Raw genomic sequence first — 24303 nt, forward strand, 5'->3', positions numbered from 1 at the left:
ATATTCACATTAAATTAAATATTTAGTAGATTTATCAGTAATTGTTGTGGTGATTATAGAATAACACATAAAACAATCGCAGTGTATATATAAGCATTACTAATTAATCATGAACTTCGCACCCCAAATATTGAAATAATAGAAAATTCAAAAATTTCATCCCGCCCCAAAACATAATAAAAGAACCAGTGTGTATACAGGATCATACAGTAAATATAAAATTAAATATTTGTGAATAACTCCTTCCCCTTTTAAAAAAGATCCCTCCACCTTTTTACTTGATTTCTGATGTCAAATATCTTGTTTTCATTTCTTTTTATTAATTCAAAGAGAAAGACGTATATATCAGTACATAAACAATGGTTGACAACTTGAAATAAAAACAACGGATAGATCTATTTAAATAACGATTTAAATTTTCGCGGCATTGTAACATTTCTATTTTAAGACTTCAGGTATGCGCATGCGCAGTTGTTTTTGTTGCCAAAGTTTGAATATCCGCCAACGAGACCACAAGTGATTTGTGCAGAGTTGTTTATCAATATCTTTCCTCTATACAGCTTTTACATTTTTATCGTAAGTATTTATATTAATTGTTGTGATTACGTTATCGTATTTTAGAAATGTGAACATATCATGTTGTTATGAAACTGTACAGTACTGAAAAGTTGAAATTTTACACGTGAAAAAGGGGGATGTTTAGGACTAGCTGCGGAACCGTAGCTCTTAGGTCCTTATGCTATTTTTTGACTATTTGCGGACTATTCCAAGATATCTTGCAACGTCTCATGAATTTTTATTATTCTATTTGAAATCATATGATTGAATCAAAAGTGAAAAGAAATTTTAATCGCATAAAAAGGGGGGCTTGTTTACAACTGTCAGAAGCTATATATGACTCACCAAGTAGAACCTTTAATTTTACTGTCAAAATTGAGGTAGAGTTTGGACAAGGTAATTAAACAAAGGGTATATGAGGGTGGTAAAAAGTTATTTGCGTTTATCGCCTTTTTATTTCACGTGTTTTAGCGTTTTATTTCTCTTAATTGGTTTCGACATGCATTATTTTTGTTTCCTCTTGTTTATTTTCCGTGTTTCGTCTGGGTACTCTTTAATTTCTCGTGCTAGTCCAACATTCAAGATAAAAAAAGTAAACCAGGACTAAATTCGAAGTCCAGTCGGGAGATTGTTTTAAATTATGTGTTCCCAGGATATTAATTGCGATCAAGTTATCTTTTCCACCATTCGGATGTAACAAGCGGGGGCGAAAAGGTGACTGCAGGGTCTTCGTGTCCATTATCATGACTGTGTGAACTCCTATAACGACTGAGTATTAACTTCTAGTACTTTTTTCCTTAGTAATATTCATGATTTAATTTTTCGTGCTTCCTTTTATATCCAAATTTTTATTTTCAGTGCAGTGTTTTTTTTTAATTTTTATTTCACGTGTTTCCGCCTTAAGAACCCCCTTTACCATCCTCGAATATGTCAATTAGTGAGATATCCATGCCGCAGCACAAGTAATACAGAAAAAGACATAAGTGGATAAACCTTCAATTTGTTCAAATTAAAATGTAGTAGTTAGGATTTTCTTGCAGATTATACCTAAGTCCTTCTAGTCTATCTAAAAGGAAATGTAGTTGAGACTTCAAAGGACAACTGTTATTTACTTTAGTTTTCATCGCTTCTTATTCTTTTTATTTATACTTTAAAGTAATATCATTATGAATTTAAAATAGTTAAATGTGTTGAACAGAATACAACTTTACAATGTTATAACTTTTGATTTTGTAGATGTCATCATGAAGACCTAGATGGAATCACGGAACAGCAATTCAAGTGTCTGAAAAAAAACAATAAACTTTCTAAAACGGGCTCGAAAAAGACAAGGTGTGAGAAAAAAGAAGTTGAAGTTTCACTATTAATAAATAAAAAGTTTCAGTATGAATAAATAAATTTATTTTAATTTTATCGTATTGAATATTTCTCTATAATCAATGGTTGGACATGAGCAAAATTTGTGTATTAAAGGTTGTGCGCTTTCGAACTCAATAATTCTCTTGGATGATAATTTGTGTTGTTGTAATCATGTTGTTAAATGTTAAAAAAATCTTGGTGGTTAAATTATGGTTCGTAGGATATCCCTCAACACCCATTTTTGTTATTCAGTTGATTGGTTGTTATCATCATCATTGTCAAGCCATGCTCTCATCACACGAATGTGGTCACTCAGTTTTATTGTTGAAAATTACTGATATTTTACAAGTAATTGGCAGTCAATGGCATCTACATTGTATTAAAAGTTTTGTGCACCCAAACACTTTTTATTGTTGTACCTATTGTTAACAAGACAACCATCAACCAAAGAACATTATTTATATATCTTTGCGTTACCATACAGTCTTCAACAATGAACTAAAGAACACACCATGTCAAATATAACCAGACAATGACTTCATTTAAAGATAATCAATTTTGTTTTGAGATTATTTTTCAAACTTGGGTCTAATGGAGCAGTTATTGGATCAGGTTTCCTGAGGCAGAATGTTGCTATGGCGTTTTGCATATTGAGCGCATAGAGAAGACAATAGCTTGAACATTGCTACAGTATAAAATTATGGACTGCAAGACAAAGAAAATACAGGATGAATGAAACACATTAGTTTAGGTGGAAACACAGTTGAACACAATCACTAACCAATTTTGATTCCGTGTTGAATACTAGTATTGTATTCACCCTGAATTCAATCTGAATTCAAATTAAGCTATTGGTTGAAACAATGTTGAAGCAACTATTATTCTATATAGATTCAATGTTGAACATCAACGTTGATTCAACATAGGATTTCAACGTTGATACAAATTTGCAAAATCTAATAATAATTCAACATTGATTCAACATAGAAAATAAACATTGATTCAATGTTAAATCAACGTTGTGTGCCTGCTGGGAGCACTCGGTTAATACCGTGTTACTTCTTCGTTACTTATTCGCTTTAAATACGTTTATTATACGTTGCATCTTTTAGAAAAGGATTTTCAATTGTATTCATGTCTCTGGTGGTAACAATGGGTTCTTAGAGATGAAATAACCATATTAGCGCATGTACCTGTTCCAGCGCTCAGTTAATACCCTGTTACTTATTCGTAACATATTAACTTATAATACGTTTGTTATACGTTGCACCTTTTAGAAAAGGATTTTCAATTCTGTTCATGTCTCTAGTGGTAACAATTTGTTATTAGAGATGAAATAACCATATTAGCGCATATGTACCCGTTCCAGCGCTCAGATAATACCCTGTTACTTATTCGTTCCTTATTCGCTTTTAATATGCAGGATTTACGTTGCACCTTTAAATGAAATAATTTTGAATTGTGTTCATGTCTCTGGTGGTAACAATGTGTTCTTAGAGATGAAATAACCCTATAAGCGTATATGTATCCGTCCGAGCGATCAGTTAATACCCTGTTACTTATTCGTTATTTATTCGTTTATTTATACGTTTGTATTGACATAACCCTATTAGCGCGTATTTACTTGTTCCAGCACGAATTATCCGAGTGCTGGAACGGGTACATGCGCTCTAATAGGATTATTTTATTTCTAAGAACACATTGTTACCAATAGAGACATGAACACAATTGAAAAACAACTTATTTCAAGGTGCAACGTATAACAAACTTATTTAAAGCGAATAAGTAACGAATAAGTAACAGGGTATTTACCGATCGCTGGAACAAGTGCATACGCGCTAATAGGGTTATTTCATCTCTAAGAACACATTGTTACCAATAGAGACATGAACACAATTGAAAAACGGCTTATTTCAAGGTGAAACGTATAACAAACTTATTTAAAGCGAATAAGGAACGAATAAGTAACAGGGTATTACCCGAGCGCTGGAACGGATACATACACGGTAATAGGGTCATTTCATCTCTAAGAACACATTGTTACCACCAGAAACATGAATACAATTGAAAATCCTTTTCTAAAAGGTGCAACGTGTAACATTAAGTATTATAAGCGAATGCGTAGCGAATAATAAACAGGGTATTTACCGAGCGCTGGAACGGATTCATACTCGCTATCAGGGTTATATCATCTGTAAGAGCACATTGTTACCACCAGAGACAAGAACACAATTGAAAATCTTTTTCTAAAAGGTGCAACATATAACAAACGTATTATAAGCGAATAAGTAACGAATAAGTAAAAGGGTATCAACCGAGCGCTGGAACGGATACATACACGCTAATAGGGTCATTTCATCTCTAAGAACACATGGTTACCACAAGAGACACAAAAATATTTCTTTTTTGAAGAAGTGCAACTCATAACACACGTTTTATAAGCGAGTAAGGAACGAATAAGTAACAGGGTATCAGTGTAGCGCTGAAACGGGTACATATGCGCTAATAGGATGTTTTCACCTCAGAGAACACATAATTACCGGCAGAGACATGAAAGCAATCGATAATCGATTTATTTCAAGATGCAACGTATACCACGCGTATTAAAAGCGAATAAGGAACGAATAAATAACAGGGTATCAGTCGAGCGCTGAAACGGGTACATATGTTCGATTAGGGTTATTTCACCTCTAAGAACCGACAGTTACCACCAGAGACACAAAAATATTTCTTTTTTAAAGTGCAACGCATAACACACGTTTTATAAGCGAATAAGGAACGAATAAGTAACAGGGTATCAGTGTAGCGCTGAAAGGGTACATATGCGCTTATATGTTTTTTTCACCTCAGAGAACACATAATTACCGCCAGAGACATGTAAGCAATCGATAATCGATTTATTTCAAGGTGTAACGCATACCACGCGTATTAAAAGCGAATAAGGAACGAATAAGTAACAGGGTATCAGTCGAGCGCTGGAACGAGTACAGATGTTCTATTAGGGTTATTTCACCTCTACGAACCGGCAGTAACCACTAGAGACATGAAAATATTTCTTTTTAAAATTGGAACGTATAACACACGTTTTATAAGCGAATAAGGAACGAATAAGTAACAGGATAACAGTGTAGCACTGAAACGGGTACATAGGCGCTAATAGGGTTTTTTCCCCTCTTAGAACACATAGGTACCACCAGAGACAAGAAAACCATTGAAAATCATTTTCTAAAAGGTGCAACGTACAACAAACGTATGAGACGCGAATAAGAAACGAATAAGTAACAGGGTAACAGTCGAGCGCTAAAACAGGTACATACGCGCTTATAGGGTTAAATCACCCCTTAGAACCCAAATTTACCACCAGTGACAAGAACACAATTGAAAATCATTTTCTAAAAGGTGCAACGTATAATACGCGTGTTATAAACAAGGCATTAGTCCAACTCCGAAACGATGTACACCCCGCTAACATGTTTTATAGCTGACCATGCGTTATGGGCTTTGCTTATTGTTGAAGGCCGTATCGTGACCTATAGTTGTTAATTTCTGTGTCATTTTGGTCTATTGTGGGGAGTTGTCTCATTGGCGATCATACCACATCTTCATTTTTATAAAAGCGCTAAAAGGTGATTTCACCTTTTCGAACCAAGAACCAGATCTCCAAACATACGAATATAAAACATTTAAAAGTTAGAACGTATAAAAATGAAATAAGAAACGAATAAGTATCGAACATAAAGCAACAGGATCGGTTGAGCACAAACACATATAAATAGGTCATAAAAAGGTCATTTTACCTCAACAAATTTAGAACTATAACCAGAGATAAGAATATAAACAATTAAAAAGGGGGAAGGATATCAAAAATCGAATAAGTAACGAATAAGGAATAAGGAATAAGTAACGAATAGGAAACGAATAGGGAATAAGTAACGAATAGGTAACGAATAGGGAATAGGGAATAAGTAACGAACAGGTAACGAATAAGGAATAGGGAATAAGTAACGAATAGGGAATAGGGAATAAGTAACGAATAGGTAACGAATAGGGAATAGGGAAGAAGTAACGAATAGGTAAAGAATAGGGAATAGGGAATAAGTAACCAAGTTGACGTCCATTTGAGTATCTAAGTCTTCAAATCTTGCATTAATGTTTTTGTATTGTATATTTTGACTTGTAGTTATAATTAAACTATAATTCGTTTGCCCTACTTTGGGCACTGTGATTAGCCAATAAAATTATTTGTATATCTTTATGTATAAATTATATTTATAACCAGTAAATGAAGTCTCGTCCAGAACTGTAGTACGTCGAGAAATGGAGAAAAAAAAAGACTTCGATTAGAAGTGAATAGAATCGATCGTCGCGTGATTTTGGAATCTTATGCTATTTGACGTCCAATCAAAAATTGTCGATTCAAGGAACAGACGTCGATTAGAGACAGGACTTCGATCTGAGTCTCACAAATTTGCTTTGCTTTTTTTTATCAATCTTAACAGAAATAACTTTATAAATTGTTATGTGCGCCATATATATATATACTCATTGGGTGTACCTGTATTGTACGTGTAGAATCCTGTTTAGGCTTTTATGTATACACAATTAAAGGTTATATGATGGCTGGTGTGCTCAAAAAGTTCCTGGTTTGAAATTAGTACTTAGATATAAAAAGAAGATGTGGTATGATTGACAATGAGACAACTCCCCAAAGAGACAGAAATGACACGTAGAGTTCTTTCTCTTTTTTTTCTTTTGCACATTTTTACCCTCTAGTCAAACTGCATTATTATCTACCGTCGCAGTACTCACATTGTAACGAGTACCTAAATTTCATCTATTTTGAAAAATTTATATTTGAGACTAATCAATTTACATGTTTGTTTTTAATTTGCCATTATGCACGTTTTTAATATAGCTTACTATATATAAATATGCACACAATTGTCACATAATATATCAACAGTGAAAAAGTAAAATCTACCGAAACGTCGCATGCGACGACCACAAAAAGTAAACTTTTAAAGCTGAAATCAAAGCTTTTTCATTCATTCATTCAATTTACCAAATTTTAACCAGTCAATTAGTTCTTCATGTAAGTATGTTAAAAATAAACTATATATTATATATATGTGATAGTTATAGCATTTTGGAATAGACTGAAGTTTCAAACAAATAACTCAGAAAAAGGGAAGCTTGTTACTTATTTTTCTATAAAAAAAAAATGTTTTAAAAAAAAATTTGAAAATATTTAGAACTACGGGATTTAAAGAAAATACAATCAACTTGTTTATTAAGAATAAGCGCTCACTCTTTAAAAATTGAGACGGACAGATATTAAAAAAAAAACATATAGAGAAGATCTGAGTGTCTTTGTTTAAATTGCTCACTTGGTAAAGTTGAAGATGAGCTTCATTTTTTGTTAGAATGATCCCTTGATGATATTCAAAGGGAAGATTTTTGTTCATTACATTTCTAACATTTGCGAGTATGGTCTTGAGACACGATGATAGTCCGTCGGATAAGGACGATAGATTTACCCGTGTTAAGAGACAGCCATATCCCTTGCACGTAAAAGACACCCATGTAGATTTCGAAAAAGATCAGACTAACGCCGCTTCAAAGCAGCACTCGCACCCTCAAAGTGGAAAGGGATTAATATAACTGGTTTTCCAATCCACTATAAGCAAATCTGTTTAATCTAACAGATGTTATTATTTAAAAACTTAAATAAATCTTTACCTAAATGCATCTCATATGGAAAAAATAGGCTGTTATATTGGTAAAATTGAGAATGGAAATGGGGAATGTGCCAAAGAGACAACAACCCGACCACAGAAACAGTGACTGTTTAGGATGAAGGAGATCAGGTGTCAGTGCATTTTGACACTAAGGACGGTTAAAAAAATGATTTGAGAACTCAGTGATGCAATTTCATTCTGTTATTCATATTATTGTTTTGGCCCTCGGATTCTGACCAATGCTAATATACTTTTTTTTTTTATTATTTACATCTGAGACTACTATGTGCTATAGTAATTTCAGTGTACATATACACTGCGTTTTTTTTATTATTGTGATTTTCAATTATGTCAATTGTATCTGTTTTATGCCCTTTATAGGCCCTGTAAGATTCTATCATGAATTCGAGAAATAAAAAAAATATTCTTTTCTATTGTTTTGCCTTTTTTCTCCATTCTTTTTTATTTTTTTTATTAGTATTTTGTCCATTTTTCTCTATTCTATAAATCCTTTCCAGACCCTCATGAAAAATCCAAAGATTTCTGTCATCTCGGTACTTTTGATCGGGTTTGAAAGAATTATTTTTTCATCATTTAACTCGCTAAGTTCGGACTTTCCTTGTTTTATCATTGAGTTTCGAGGAAAATCAGACTTATTTATAGGTTGCTAATGACGTCACGGGAACCTGTTGATAGCGTACAAAATGGCGTATCAAGCAGGGGGCACAGACAATATTTGTCTGATTACAGACTCATACAAGGTAATTAAGAGCCTAATTTTTTGCTAGTTACTAAAATAACCAAAAGTTTTGTCATTGATTGGGATTGTGCACACATTCTGAAAATAAACGTGTGCATATGGAAATAGCTTCTACGTATTTCCTTTTTTTCAATAACGAAAGTAAAAGTTGTTAATTCAGCGGTTTATACATTTGATTTGATAATTGATTGTGCAATTTATTTGACATTTGAAAATAAATTATACCCTATACCTCCCCCTTTTTATAAAGTCTGAAGCATATTAAGAGTCTTTATAATCAATATATTGTATAAACTGAATCATCAAAGGTAATCAACTGATCCAGAGATGAAGAAATCGATAGAATTATCATTCAGAATCAGTCATGTGTGAAAAAGTCAAGTAGAAAAATGTAAACTTTTATTCTTCAAACATGACAGCTAATTACATTTTATGATCATGATGATGGCAAGCTATAAAATGGTTACATGGTATACGATTTAAGTGATTAAAGTTTACCGTGGGTTTCTTGCATGTTTGCTCATTTATTATTCTGGATCAGTACATGTATTTAAACTAAGCCTTATAGTAATACAATTTGATAAAGCAACAGTGTATAGAACAATGACTAATTTTATGGCTCAATGGCATTTTTCAAGCTGCAAGTCATTCAAAATTGTCCAAATTTTCATAAAATTGTTCATAAAAAAAAGGTTATAAACCCAATTCTCAACTGTAAACAAAATGATAAAACCAAGACAGACCAAAAGTATTTACCAAATCCAGGCCCCGTCTTAGGCAGTCAGTGGGCCCCCTCTTGTGAAAAGTTCTGGATCTGCCACTGTTTCAGTTTTAAATTAAGGATGTTTAGAGTTGAATAAGATGTGAAGCAATTTTCCACCTATATTACCTACAATGTCTTGATTTTTTTAATAATTTTAATTCGTAATTGGAAATAGAATGGAAAGCTTAATGCACAGATCTTAATTCGCACTTTTTTCAGTACATTAGTAGTAACAAATTATTGTCATTTTACACATGATTAAAAGTTTAAAGGTATAGCATTTTTCACATTTCTTGGGAAGTTTGAGCACATTGCCAGAGTGGCTTTAGAAATTAAAGGTCATTCCTATTTATTATTGCTGACTAACAATGACACAGCACTGTTAAACCATAATCTGCTTGTTACTAACAAGGAAGTAATTGTTTGATGGTCCTTGTTCATGTTGTTTGTATTGGACCCCTGATGTTTGATGGCCCTTCTTCATGTTGTTTGTATAGGACCCCTGATGTTTGATGGCCCTTCTTCATGTTGTTTGTATAGGACCCCTGATGTTTGTATTTACAAATCATATCACACATGCTAAATGTAGAGCTTTGATAAGAATAAAACTAGACACATTAAAGTCATTATGATTTGGCAGTTGATTTCATTAACTGTTCCAAATATTTAAAATTTAGAGGGGGGAATAATTTTAAGCGTAGTTTTTGTTTTGTTATGTCTCTGTCAGCATTGTTAGATTACATTTTGAGGTTTTTGGTTTGTTATGTCTCTGTCAGCATTGTTAGAATACATTTTGAGGTTTTTGTTTTGTTATGTCTCTGTCAGCATGGTCAGATTACATTTTGAGGTTTTTGTTTTGTTATGTCTCTGTCAGCATGGTCAGATTACATTTTGAGGTTTTTGGTTTGTTATGTCTCTGTCAGCATTGTTAGATTACATTTTGAGGTTTTTGTTTTGTTATGTCTCTGTCAGCATTGTTGGATTACATTTTGAGGTTTTTGTTTTGTTATGTCTCTGTCAGCATGGTCAGATTACATTTTGAGGTGATTTTGCATCAGTTTGTCTATCATGATAAATACAACATAGACACATGGGAACAATAGGTCGAAATCATGTTTCTCCTGCTATAAATCTTGAATCTTGTAAATTATCTTTTGTATTCATTAAAATGTACATTTGTATGCTTCTTTATCTTTCTTGAAATATACATTATACAAATTTACAATGTACATGATGTGAAAAATGATGTATGTCATCAAATATTACATTTGACCATAAATTACTCTTTTTGAATATTCTTGATTATCCACTTGAAATTAAAGTACCATTATTGTAATAGATTGTACTTTTATTTTAGGTTACACATCATTATCAGTACCCACCAAACACTACAGTAGTTAGTTCATATTTTGAGAGCCGAGGTGGAAAATTTCCAACAACTGTGTTCTTTGGTCTACAGTATATCTTAAAGAGGTTTTTAACGGGACCAGTAGTAACCAAAGAGAAAATTCAGGAGGCCAAGGAACTATATAAAGTTCACTTTGGTCATGATTACTTTAATGAAGAAGGCTGGAATTATATATTAAAGGTTTGTGACCGCATCATAGTGATTGTTACATATTGTGCATTTGTCAACATAAAGAAGTAAAAGGCCATAAAGATAGGAAAATATGATGTTATGAATACATTTGACTCATAAATGAAGAACTGAGATTATGTAACAGTAAATTTGGTCCGGTAGTAAAATTTGTCCTCCAGACTTTTTTTCCTAGTTAATCAAGTCGATGTCCATGATTTTACTAGGAATATAAGTCCTAGGACAAATGTTCCTAGGAAAATAAGTCCATAGCTAGTAAATTATGTCTGACACTTGTTTTCCAAGGAAAAATTGTACCAAGACTTGTTTTTCTTATAGTTTTATTATATCATAAAATAGATCTAAAATAGATGAAAAAAATGTTAGATAAGATTGGAAAATTTCCAATTAAAATGAAGGACATTTCCTTTATAACCTAATTAAAACATGAATATTGAGTTCCCATTGCTTATAACATTTTCCTTTTATAATAAAAGACATGGACATTTTTACCTAGGAATACTAATAACATATAAAAAAGAAGATGTGGTATGATTGCCAATGAGACAACTATCAACAAAAGACCAAAATGATATAGACATGATTTCCTAGGAAAATTAGTCTGGGGACATAAATTTTATTTAAAAAATTGATACACAATTCTTTAACAATATTAAAACATATTACATTTATATTCACCTTTTAAAATTAAGCGCATGGACATTGTAACCTAGAATTATTAATGACATGGACATGATTTCCTAGGAAAATTAGTCTGGAGACAAATGTTATTTAACAGATTGATACACAACTTTTTCGTTTTGTCTTTAGCAATATTAAAACATATTACATTCATATTCACCTTTTAAAATTAAGGGCATGGACATGATTTCGAAGGAAAATTAGTCTGGGGACATGAATTTTATCAAAAATATAACTATGCATATAACTATGCAACTCTTAAACATTACTAAAACATAACATTTAAATTTCCATGGTTTAAATGTAATTGAATTTATTATATGATTTTAAAGGACATGATTACCTAGGAAAATTAGTCTGGGGACATATATTACTAAAATCAGACTAAATATACTAGTAAATTCTGTAACCATGGACTTCTTATACTAGTAATGTTTGTCCGCCCAGACATATTTTACCAGGACAAATTTATCACTTACAATTACACAAACCACCCTTGGTAAAACAATCAACTGAAGTAAAAATTAGCAAAATAAGAACAAAATAATTCTCCTAGGATTTTTCAAGCCAATATTCATGATACTGAACAGTACAAACTTTTTACCTCTTTATGAAATATTTGAAATTATGAAGTTAATGTGTGTGCATATAAAACCAACAGTTTGATTGAAAAAAAAAAAAGCTAGTTCAAAGAAAAATCAGATTTTATTTATTTAATTTCAGAAACATAAAGGCCACATCCCACTGAGAATCAAAGCAGTACCAGAAGGAACAGTAGTACCATATAAAAATGTTCTATTCACCGTTGAAAACACAGATCCTAAATGTTACTGGTTGACTAATTATTTTGAAGTAAGTATAAAACTACATAGAATTTTATACATGTCTTACTTGTATTATGACAGTTCATACATCCTTGTTCGATCTACATGTATGATACAAACACTAGCAGTCTAGCTGAACCTGTTAGTTAAAGTAATTCTTTATATTTTCAGACTTTATTAGTTCAGGTCTGGTATCCAATGACAGTTGCCACTAACTCCAGGTACCAAAAAGAAATAATTGCCCAACATTTAGATGAAACAGCTGACAATTTAGATGGCTTGCCGTTTAAGTTACATGATTTTGGATTCAGAGGATCAACATCAGTAGAGGTGATTTTTAGAATACAGAGAATTAATAGTAATTTTTTTATGGATGTATGTACATGTAAATAAGGGGTTTCATTTTTGTCAAAAACTACTCAAGAACACACAAAGTCAACTACAAATGTAAGAGATACTAGAAGTATCCACTTAGAATATTTGAGTATATATTTTAATTCTTAGTAATTTTATAAGCATTCAAACTTAGCATGAATATGCATGAAAGATTTGCATCTGGTCATTAAGCAAAACAACAATAAGTCTGACGTGTGTTGCAGACATCTGAATAAAAAAGAATCCTAAGGTTGCAGTCTTGATATTGAATGCTCCATAGGCTTACATGCAAAACAGCTGATCTTTGAAAATAAAAAAAATAAAAAATGATACATAGAAAATTTTGTTCATGTTCATATCATGTATGTACTAATGTGAAATTGTGATTTAATCGGGGAAAAAAAGTGGGTCATGCCACGAAGAATAAAAAGTCATGTCAACCTGAGGTCAAAACATTTTTTTCCTACTTTCTGTTTACTGTTTTAACTAGGCCGCACCACTTCCAGCAAACATGATATCCTTCCACTTTCCTGGATTAATATCCCCCAAAAGATGCAAGATTTTTTTAAAGTCTATATATATGTTTCAATTCAGCATAAACCTATAATCAAACAGAAAAAATTGAGTTCAGTAAAAAATTCAGAAAAAAATGCACACTTTTGTTTCCCTCCATGTTGTGACATGCACCGGAAACTGGAGTTGTAATACAAGACTGGTACTTAATGAGAAATGGTTTTCTTTGTGAAGATAAATAAGCAATCAGTCTTCAATTTCTCTAATTCATACTTCAAATGCCTGTCACTTTAAAAATCAAACTGGAGAATATATAATAAGTGAGGACACTTGTTCTCAATATTGAAATTTAATGTCCTCGATTTTGACATCTGTCAAAGTGTTCCAGATAAATTTAGTTATTAATATAAGAAGATTAGTTCCTAATTAGTACCACTAAAGATAGTTTAATCTGGATCACTTATAGGAGATATAACTTATAAGTGTATTTATTGTAAATGCCTGTGATTACTGGCTCTAATTAACCCACGTCATTACAGTTTAACTTACTTAAACACTCTGGTTAAGATTATTATTTATGCTGTGACAGACATTTGAAATAATTAAACCTTATTACTGTGTATTAAAACTATTGGGTAATACCTAATCAGGTGAAATGAAGTATTAAAACTATTGGGTAATACCTTATCAGGTGACATGAAGTATTTAAGGTAAATAAAAAGGTTGTTGCCCTTAGAAGTGGTAAATACTCAAGATTATTCAGCACCCATAAAAATAGACCTTTATGGGTCACAATTTTGTATATAAATTCACATTCTAGAGGCCACAATTTTTTATCAAAAAAAGAAAAGAAACAAATGATAAGTAATATTGCCTTTAATGAAGCAAAATGTTTTGTGCATTCAAATTCTGTAACGGTTATATCTAATTCCATGGATAAACAATTTTTCATAATTTATTTCAAACAAAAATCTATAAATATAACTCTCAAATATATATATAACAGTAGAGAAGTTCATATTTTAACAATTTTGTTAATCCACAAATTATAATTGCAGTGATATATTTTCAATACGATTTTAACTGGATTTTAAGAACGAGTGTAATTGATTTAGGGATGTACAGAAGCAGGGGATGGCTACCAATTACTGTCTGTTCATTAACATGAAAACCCTTTAACAAAATCTCTTCAAATATAGATATGTTTCTCATTGACGTTTTAATATAGATTAGGTCGTTGGTTTTCTCGTTTGAATGGTTTTACACTAGTAATTTTGGGGGCCCTTTATAGCTTGCTCTTCGGTGTGAGCCAAGGCTCCGCGTTGAAGGCCGTACCTTGACTTATAATGGTTTACTCTTATAAATTGTTACTTGGATGGAGAGTTGTCTCATTGGCACTCATACCACATCTTCCTATATCTATGTACTTTTGGGGTAAAGATTGCATAAAATGCAATCAAAACCATATGTTACTGACTTGAAATCTAAATATTCCAAGGCTTATCACTTCCTTTTTGATACACAAAATATTGTGCATTGATCATAACATTCTAGACATCCTATACATGAACATTTCCAGAAATTTATCAAAGCTCAGATAATCAACACTCAAAAGGATGTTACATCTGACAAAAAAAATCATTAGAAATCTAACATCTATTCTAAAAATATAAATCATTGTTATAGTGTGTGATAACATTGTGTGAGGGAATTCGACGTTTGATGTACCACTGTTCACTCCAGTGCAATTTATGACAATACCACTGCATCAATCAGAATTATTTTTTTTGCAGTGTTTTAAGAAATGATTTTGCTTTGTTGTCGCGTATTATTTGTGAAACATTCAATGTTTTAAAAAGGCGAATTTTCTTTATAAAGTCAATGATTATGTTGACTTTTGAAGGCCAAACTTTCTACAGCCTTAAATACGCTAATGAAAGATCCAAAAACTATACCAATACATAACGACATGATTATAAAATTATAACAAATCTATTGGTTAACAAATTTTTACTCGTTATTGCAAAATAATGAACTTAATATATCTGACATTTTCTCCCTACCCAGTTTACCCCTATACATTTTTATGATGTGGACTGGTCATTGTTATTGAATCGTAGGCAATTTGATTGGATTAAGTTGTTATTAGTTTACCTTCAAACTTGTTTGTGTTTTTCATACATGACTATTGATTAATTAGAACGTGCATGAATGTGACCGGTAACTAAAATGACCCTCAAACTGGACACTGGACGAGTCAATATTATGTTTTATCAATGAAAGTTAAGGTATGAAAGGTAAGAATTGCCACTTATTCGATTTTCACAAATTTTTTGGAATATACAGTTGGAAAGGTTATTTTTTAAAAGCCTATTGTGAAGAGTAAAGAGAAAGTTTACAAATAATACGTTTTGTTCCATTAAACAAGTCATTTTCGTAAGAGAAATACCGAAATATATTTTACGCACGACTACGGCAGGTAAAATTATTATTTATCATAATAAAAAAAAGCATTTTTCAGTCTCATTGGAATATGTTGAGTACAATTAATCCCAAACTTAAGAAGTAAGTAACTAAAGTCAAAATATGTCCGATCTGCCTATTTCTGCACATCAAAAGTCAATACGATCGTTTTAAAGTCAATTTCATCTACCTCACAAAATCTTGTTAGGCACTATAAAGTCATCTTTATAATTTGGAGTTATCTCCCATTGTCCAGAACTTTAGTTGAATCAACTACAACCTACTTTATTTACATTGCTATATTTTATTTTACTTCCTCCTGATAAATTAACACAATCTTTACCCTTTAGTGCTAACAAATGCTATGTATGTTAGGAGTTCGACCAAGAGATATTGTGTAGAGGGAACCCACTGTATCAGTACAGGTTAATATTGGAATATGTATACTTAGTTATTATACCTGGCTATGACAGGTCTAACCTTCCAAAAATCTCACCTTTAATTTAATAAGGGTAAAACATTGAGTATAAGACTGATGATCCCCAAGATTTCAAAATTCTAATTCTAATAATAATTATCTGGTTTCTTTTTACAGTCAGCTGGTATTGGTGGATGTTCCCATCTTGTAAACTTTCAAGGAACTGATACAATAGCAGGGATCATGACAGCTAGAACCTATTATGGTTGTCAAATAGCAGGCTTTTCAATACCAGCAGCAGAACATAGGTTTGTTTAGCTCATATTGTTTGATTGTTCTTGTTTCAATGGTAATAAAACCACATCATCATATGAAGAAATGTACAGAGTAATATCACAAAGATTTTTCACTGCTTATAATAATAAATGCATGCACACATTTCTGAATTTGCAGAACCTTTTTCAAGCTCTTAGCACAGGAGGTTGAAATCCTATCAATGAGGGTCTATAAATATGTCAACTCGACTATCACAGTAGAGCTTCTCTCGTAGAGAGAAGCGAGACGAGAGAAGCTCTACTGTGATAGTCGAGTTGACATATTTATAGACCCTCATTGATAGGATTTCAACCTCCTGTGCTCTTAGCTATAATTAAGATAAAGTGAACACTTGCTGGTAAATAAGTTAATGCAAAATTGATTGTAATATGACTTGCATTCATTTCAAAGGTCTACCAACAATTGAAAGAATTATTCTTGCAGAGTATTCAAAGATTTCAAGTAACATTGGAATTTAGAGGCAATTTTGGCGTTTAAATTTAAAATCTATAATAAATGAGTATGTGTATAACTTTAAATCCTAAATTAGCAAGATCTTTATGTATACAGTAATTTACATGTATATTTTCAGCACAATTACTACCTGGGGAAGAAATGGTGAATATGAAGCTTTTAAAAACATGTTAACAAATTTTCCTACTGGACTTGTTGCATGTGTAAGTGACAGCTATGATCTGTGGAATGCCTGTGAGAAAGTCTGGGGTGAGGAACTGAAGGAATTAATTGTGTCAAGAGGGGATAAAGGAACTCTTGTTGTTCGTCCAGATAGTGGGGATCCACCAGAGATTGTTGTTAAGGTAACCATATATAGATATAAAAAGATGTGGTATGAGTGCCAATGAGACAACTCTCTATCCAAGTCACAATTTGTAAAAGAAAAAACGTTAAAGGTCAAGGTACGGTTTTCAACACAGAGCCTTAGCTTACACAATACAGCTAGCTATAAAGGGCCCCAACAATGACTTGTGTAAAACCATTCGAACGGGAAAACCAATGGTCTAATCTATAATAAAAAAAAACCAACAGAAAAACCTATGAACCACATCAACAAAGGATAACCACTGAACATCAGGTTCCTGGCTTAGGACAGGTAAAAAACAAATGCAGCTGTTTTAAACGTTTAAATATGTACCAACCTTCACCCTTATCTAAAACAATATTATAACACCACTACATAGAAAGACACACTATTTGACTTTATTTATTATATGATTTAATTTCTAGGATTTACTGGGTATTGAAATATGGTCTTTCCTTTGTCCTATCCCTTGTGTTGGACTTCTGTTTGACTGTGCAGAATGAATAGATTTGCAGCCACCTTCAGTCAGAATGGGGATGCCATATATGATTCTTGTGAAGAGAGAGTGCCATGCTATCTGCAAATTAAGAATCCTTTCAACAACTCTTTCAAGAGTATTTTTAGGTGGCCTGTTGCAATGCAAAATTTATGTCCCTATCAAATATACTATCATTTTCCGGTGGCATTCAAATTTCCCCTCCATCATCCAAGTCGAGCCCCTATTACAATACCTACCTATTGTGTTTATGTTTAAACATAATTATTTATAGTGGATTGGGAAACAAGTTATTACAACTTATATTAATCCCTTTCCACTTTGCGGGTGCAATAGCACCCACAAAGTGGAAAGGAATTAATATAAATATGCCTTGTAGCAGCATTAGCCTGCCCTTTTTTTTTTTTTTTTTTTAATCTACAGGGGTGTCTTTTATGCGCAAGAGATATGACTCTCACTTAACACAGGTCAGTCAGTTATCGTCCCCTTCTGACAGACTATCAACGTTTCCTCAAGACCATACTCGCAAATTGTTTCAATGGAGAGCTGAAAATTAAGTCCCTGAAATTTTCTCCCAGGAACAGGGATCGAACCAGGAGTCCCTGAAATTTTCTCCCAGGAACCTTTGTGTTAGTAGTCCGATGCACTAACTTCTACACCACGGCTCTCTTGTATTTATGTTAGTGTGTTCTATTCATGAACATACATATTGCCAAGATATTTATTTATATACATGTTTTGGTTTCTAATGCAAGTTTAATTTTACCATTTAATTGAAAAATTGGGTCTGAATGTTCTTTCATCATAAAAATATAGGAATTTTTCATTTGACTTTAAATAATTTTATTTATGAGTCATGATAGTATCATCAAAAAAGGATATGTTTGTTGTGATTACTTTTTTATTTGTATTTACCTTGTTATGATTACATGTTTATTTATATGTTTCAGGTGTTGAATATTTTAGGAGATAAATTTGGAACCTCACAGAATAGTAAAGGATATAAAATGTTACCTCCATATATAAGAGTAATACAAGGGGACGGTATAAGTTATGAAACATTAGGTGCAATTTTAGAAAATATGAAGAAACATAAATGGAGTGCTGACAATCTAGCATTTGGAAGTGGTGGTGCTTTATTACAAAGATTAGACAGAGATACACAGAAATGTGCTTTTAAATGCAGTTATGCAGTTATCGATGGAAAAGAGGTAATCATTCTTCCTCATAAGACCAAGTAGGCCAATTGAAGCTATTGTAGTTTCAAGACAACTGTAATAAGATATATTTACACTTTGGGTATTTAACTGAATTGCTATAAATGACTGTAACTCTTGCTCTAAATAACCTTCTAATGTCCTGCATCATCAATTCTAATTTTGACATAATTTATATACAACCACCAAAATTTTGAGGTCGTATAATGGTATAATCTTGTCTTGAAGTGTCCTGAGTATAAGTGTATGGATCTCTTTGAAATTGTACTGCAAGGTTTCATACCACAATAGAAAGGTTAGGATTGATTTTGGGAATTATTGTCCTAATTCAGGCTAATTGCTTTAAGTTAATGTCCAATTTCAAATTCTAAGTTCTTAGATAGCTTTCATTCTTTGTCAGAAACCTACATATGTTTGTTGTGTCAAATATTTATTCTAATACAATTATTTTGTATCAAAGGTTCTGATTGGATGACAGTCAGCATAAAAGTCTCTATCTCCTTGTCTGTAACTAAGGAAGCCAACATTTTGAATTGCGGAATGTATTGACATGTAATTTCTACAATAATTAGCAAAAAACTGACTTGTTGAACCTAGAAATCTTCTTTTTGTCAAATTTTATTACTTTCTTAAGCTGCCAAGAAGCCAGAAAATGCCTGGTTGTTATGTTTGACACCGGAAGCATACCTATTACGTCTTCTAGTTTAGGGGCCAAAGAAGATAACATCTTAAATGAACATTTACACTGCAATAATGATTGAAATTGAATTACATTGTATGTACTTATTTTGCAATAGAATAGAGATAACTGTATTGCATTTGAAGCTTTGCAGACGTCCATCGGTAGTTTTAATGTTTCAAATACCTATTTACCTGTCTCCGCTACGTGTTGCCAGGTAAACTAAATATGCGACAGTAAAACCACCGATGGACGTCCGCAAAGCTTCAAATACAATACAGTTATCTCATAATTCACAATCTAAATTCATGGTCAAAGTAGTTTTTAATGAAGTTGAAGTCCAATCAACTTGGAACTTATTAATTATGTTCCCTTGGATACAATCTTTCTAATTTCAATGCCAAACTAGAGTTTTGACCAGTTTCAAGGTAGAAAATGCAAGTGGGGGATCTGTGTAATATGGACATATTCTTGTTTTAAGCATTTTCAAATTTTTATATTTTCCCGTTGAAACCAGTTTGTACAACTTTATAATAGAGTGGTTTCCTTTTAAAAAAGTGCATTTTTCTGGTAAAACAATAAAGGGGACAGTAAGGTTCAATTAGGGTAAAAAATTAAAGGTCATCGCAATAAAAAAAAAATGCGATTTTGAATAAGTATAAATACTGAAAAATTTGTAAAATAAATTTGGTGATTGGTAAAGGCAACCTAAAATGTTATATTCCTCTAATTTGTATGTGGTTAGGTAAGTGCTGGTTTCTTCATGCAAAATTAATCCTCCAGAAACTTTTATTTTTTTTGAAGTATAGACTTTCAATTACACACAATTAGCCATGTAACACATGTTGCTACACAGTAATTTGACTTTTTAACCAGTTTTCTCACAATAATACAAATATAACTTTTATAGGTGAATGTCTTCAAACAGCCAATCACAGATATGGGTAAAAAGAGCAAGAAAGGTCGTTTATCATTAGAATGTGAAAACGGTGAATACAAAACTCTAGAGGAAGGAAAAGGAGATCCAAAAAAGGTAAAGTTCTTTATGAAAAAAGCTGCTTAATGTAGAAACAGCAATATCTGCAAGGAATGGTTCAAAATACAAATGAGTAAAATAAAATTCATCAATTCAACCAATTTTCCATTTAAAATGTACCATCAATGCCTTTTTTTCTGTTTTTGGTCAGAATTGCATTTAGTCTTGGAAGCAAGACATGGCAATCCTACATTCAGTTGGCTATTTATAGTATAGTTTAGTCTGTGGTTAAATTTTTTTTAGACATAAATAACTTTGTCAATCTTTCATTGAAATTATGAAATTTGGACAAGCTTTGTTGTGTTCAAACTAATTTGAAAGCATTTTTCTGAGCATACACAGTTTAAAGGATATGCATGAATCACCCAGTCCAACATTAGACTGCTCTTCTTTTACTTGTCTGTTTACTGACACTGTATAGAAAGAAGACGTGTCACATATCATCATGACTTCACATTTATTTATTCAATTTATTTATTTTTCAGGACTTACTTATTACAGTGTTTGAAAATGGAAAATTATTACGGGACTATACATTTGATGAGGTTCGACAAAATGCTGAATTGCCATTGGTGAAAAAAAGGAAGGCATCATCATAATAGAAACCTAGTCACCAAGATTACTTTATATATATAATGCAATTCCTTCACATCAACCATAGGAGATTTCTTCTACTGCCACACAAATCATTTACAATCTCACCTGTTAACATTTGTCATATGTTTGGAAGTCCAAAGTCCAAAAGTTGAGTCTCTGGTGTGTTTCAATATTTTGTGTATGGGAACATTACTTGGATAAGGGTACATTCCTCTTGTGAATATTATGTATAAGGTTACATAACTCTTTTGAATATAATGAATAAAGGAACATAACTCTTGATAGTATTAGTAACTGCTGAATCTCTTTTATACTAATCTCACTATTGACTTTACTGGCTGTAAAGACTGTCTCTCCTGCAATGAAAGTGGCAGAAGAAAGTCTCCATTGTGCTGTTCAGTTGTGAAACAGAAAAACAACAGTTTTAGGTGGTTATATTGTAATCAATTGTAAACCAAGAAATACATAACATAAATATTTTGTTAGTAAGTATGAAAAAAAGAAAACAAAAATATAAAGCTCCAAGGCAAATTCAAAAAGGGGAAGTCCTTAAAAAGTGACTGAAACGAAAGCCATCAATCAACAAAACAAGTGAAATTTACCTGCCATTTTACAGACATTTTCTAAGAAGTGATGGGTAAAACCCACTTGTATGACAATTGTTTATAGTTATGTTATATTGGCAAAATTGGATGGGCAACCCAAAACCATGTGACAATAATTTAGATCCAGCAGCCAAAACTATAAAAATATCATTTTTCTTGAATTAACGCAAAGAAAAAGTTTCGCTATTATGCTCCCAAACAAAATTCATTAATCTAATCTTCAGTAAATTTGTTGCTAATATGTTTAATGATATAAAGCACAATAATGTAAGTAATTTTAATTGACTTTATGCTAATCAAAGAAAGACAATCTTCTGAAATTTGAAGTTCTAATCTCCAACAAAATCTTTTTAAAAAAAATATTCCCTTATGATTGGACTTCTTCACATAGATGAGCAGATAAAAATATTATTTAATAAAGTTTATTCAATTAATAAAGCTTTAGAAAATAAATACCAGAAATAATGTTCAGTGTATTCATTTTATTAAGTTTTGGTTATTGGATACTAAAAATGATAAAAATTGTATTTAATATCAACAGGGTTACCCTGTGCTAAAATTTTCATTAGAATATACAAATTTCATTTTTTCTAAAGTCTTGGGTTTTTTTTTTAATTTCTAAACATTTTCTATAAACTTTATTATTTTGTATCTGATGTTGATTTCAAAATCTAAACCAAACTCAAATTGACTATTGCGTGAGACATTGGAATTGTAAATTTTATACAATTGGAGAATAAGTGAATGGGTCAGGGAAGTATACATGCTTAGCTTGTCATTAAACCTCCATATGTTGTGACAGTGAATCATTGATGAACCTTTCTTTCTATTTATTATGATAATTATGCAATGTGGTGTTTTATAATAACCATTTATTTTAAAAACATTAAACATGGAAAATTATTGTTACTTAAAAAAAAATTGGGCTTGTAGAACCTATTTTTAGATATGTCATGAAGTTTGGTCATTCCATTGTACATGTTGCACAGTTTCAGTCATGTCTAACTATTTATTTACCATAAGCATTCCTGAAAATCATCTTAGATAAGTAAGAGTTACATGATTTATTTTTGTTTTCTTCTACAACACACTTCTGTTCACAAAAATTTTACAGCCTAACCTATAATGTATTGCAAGTGACATTGTCATAAGATTTATTTGAAAACGACCACAGTTTTACAATACTGACAAGCTAATGTCAATAAAATTACGTTTATGATATTTTTTATTTAACTTTATGTAGTTATTTGTTAATTTTACAATTAAATTTATAATTTTGTATTGAGCACCTTTTTGTTTTTTCTGAACATTTTTACTGAATTTTTATAGAATATATGTATAGTTGTAACATTTTTGAAAGAAATATATATGTTTATATGATTTAGTGCTAATATTGTTATACGTTCACAGATCTATAAACAGGGATACTAGAAGCAATTTAATTTTATGAATTCAGGGGAAAAGTCTTCAAATTTTGTTTAGTCAAACCTCTATGAGTAAACTTTGGTGAGTCCTAACTAAAAGTAGACACACCAACACTTATCTTGGTAAGTTAGAAGGATCACTGATGTACATGTCCTGAATGAAAATTTTGACCATTTCTACATTTATGTCTTCAGACATTAGATGAAGAGCCATTTTTATTTTGCATCTGTATTTGTTATAGAAATTACTTTCCTTCACAAAGATGTCTTAGTGATAAAAATGTCTTGACTTTAGATGCCATGAAAATTCTCCTAAACTAACAAATAAAAGTTGACTTTCAAGATCATTCTATGGCTACTTTTAAAATGTAAGATCCCCTTTAATAGTTCAAGGATTTTCATAATATGTTAAAAGGTCAAAATGTAAAGGACTCCTTTCTACTTTAATAATTTCTATGACACATCTAGGAATAAACTACATTTTATTTTGTCAAAATGAGATGAGAGAATCAAATATTTGCACATTATGTAAGTTTTGTTTATTGGTTATTCAAACATCATATTAAAATACACATGTCAAAATTCAAAACCAATCTTGCCACTCGTTGAATTAATTGTATGATATAGCTTTCTGCTCACGTTCAGAGCATGTTCAATTAACAGTATAATGAAGCCTTCTGCACTGACCTGAAGCAGCTATATATTTTTCATATGTTAATAATTTTTACAATTCGGTATGTTAGAATTTTGGTAATGAGAGTTCAATGATGAATATTCATTAGATATATCATATTGTCAGTTTATAGATTCTCATTTTATGTAATAACTCATTCAGTGTCGAATATTGATTTATACTGTCTCATCTCTTTACCTTACAGCAATGTATAAGTCCTGTTTGATCTTTACAAATCCTTTCTGATATATTTTATGCAAAGTTAATGTAAGTGATTAATTGTTACCGATGAACCAATTTATAGCAATAAAAGTTGTAATATAACATTGTGTCCGTGTATATTTGACTGTAATATGGTATTGGTTTGTTGTGTCATTGTAGATTTTACTGTA

The 24303-nt window shown here is 31.6% G+C and overlaps 1 protein-coding gene and 1 long non-coding RNA gene across 2 annotated transcripts; both read left to right on the top strand.

Annotated features, from left to right (window-relative positions):
* Positions 1–354: 354 nt before the first annotated feature.
* Positions 355–1971, top strand: LOC143068443 (uncharacterized). The gene is made up of 2 exons (XR_012976177.1): positions 355–576; positions 1795–1971. It is a non-coding gene; the product is annotated as an uncharacterized LOC143068443 (long non-coding RNA).
* Positions 1972–8279: 6308 nt separating this feature from the next.
* On the top strand, positions 8280–24235 carry LOC143063328 (nicotinamide phosphoribosyltransferase-like). Its single transcript, XM_076235415.1, has 9 exons — positions 8280–8416; positions 10536–10766; positions 12180–12308; positions 12452–12610; positions 16227–16357; positions 16957–17182; positions 18631–18891; positions 20487–20609; positions 21098–24235. Exons 1-9 carry the CDS (start codon positions 8360–8362, stop codon positions 21209–21211), a joined length of 1431 nt encoding a protein of 476 aa, XP_076091530.1. The 5' UTR covers positions 8280–8359; the 3' UTR covers positions 21212–24235.
* The last annotated feature ends 68 nt before the right edge of the window (positions 24236–24303 follow it).

This window comes from Mytilus galloprovincialis, chromosome 1 (genome assembly GCF_965363235.1).
Source record: "Mytilus galloprovincialis chromosome 1, xbMytGall1.hap1.1, whole genome shotgun sequence".
Lineage (NCBI taxonomy): Eukaryota > Metazoa > Mollusca > Bivalvia > Mytilida > Mytilidae > Mytilus > Mytilus galloprovincialis.

What these genes read in the sequence shown, in the direction of transcription:
- LOC143063328 (XM_076235415.1), top strand. Translation starts at nt 8,360, where the DNA reads ATGGCGTATCAAGCAGGGGGCACAGACAATATTTGTCTGATTACAGAC. An exon ending in GAGGATCAACATCAGTAGAG is followed by an intron (nt 12,611 to 16,226) that starts GTGATTTTTAGA and finishes TTCTTTTTACAG; the next exon opens with TCAGCTGGTATTGGTGGATG. An exon ending in CAGTTATCGATGGAAAAGAG is followed by an intron (nt 18,892 to 20,486) that starts GTAATCATTCTT and finishes TAACTTTTATAG; the next exon opens with GTGAATGTCTTCAAACAGCC.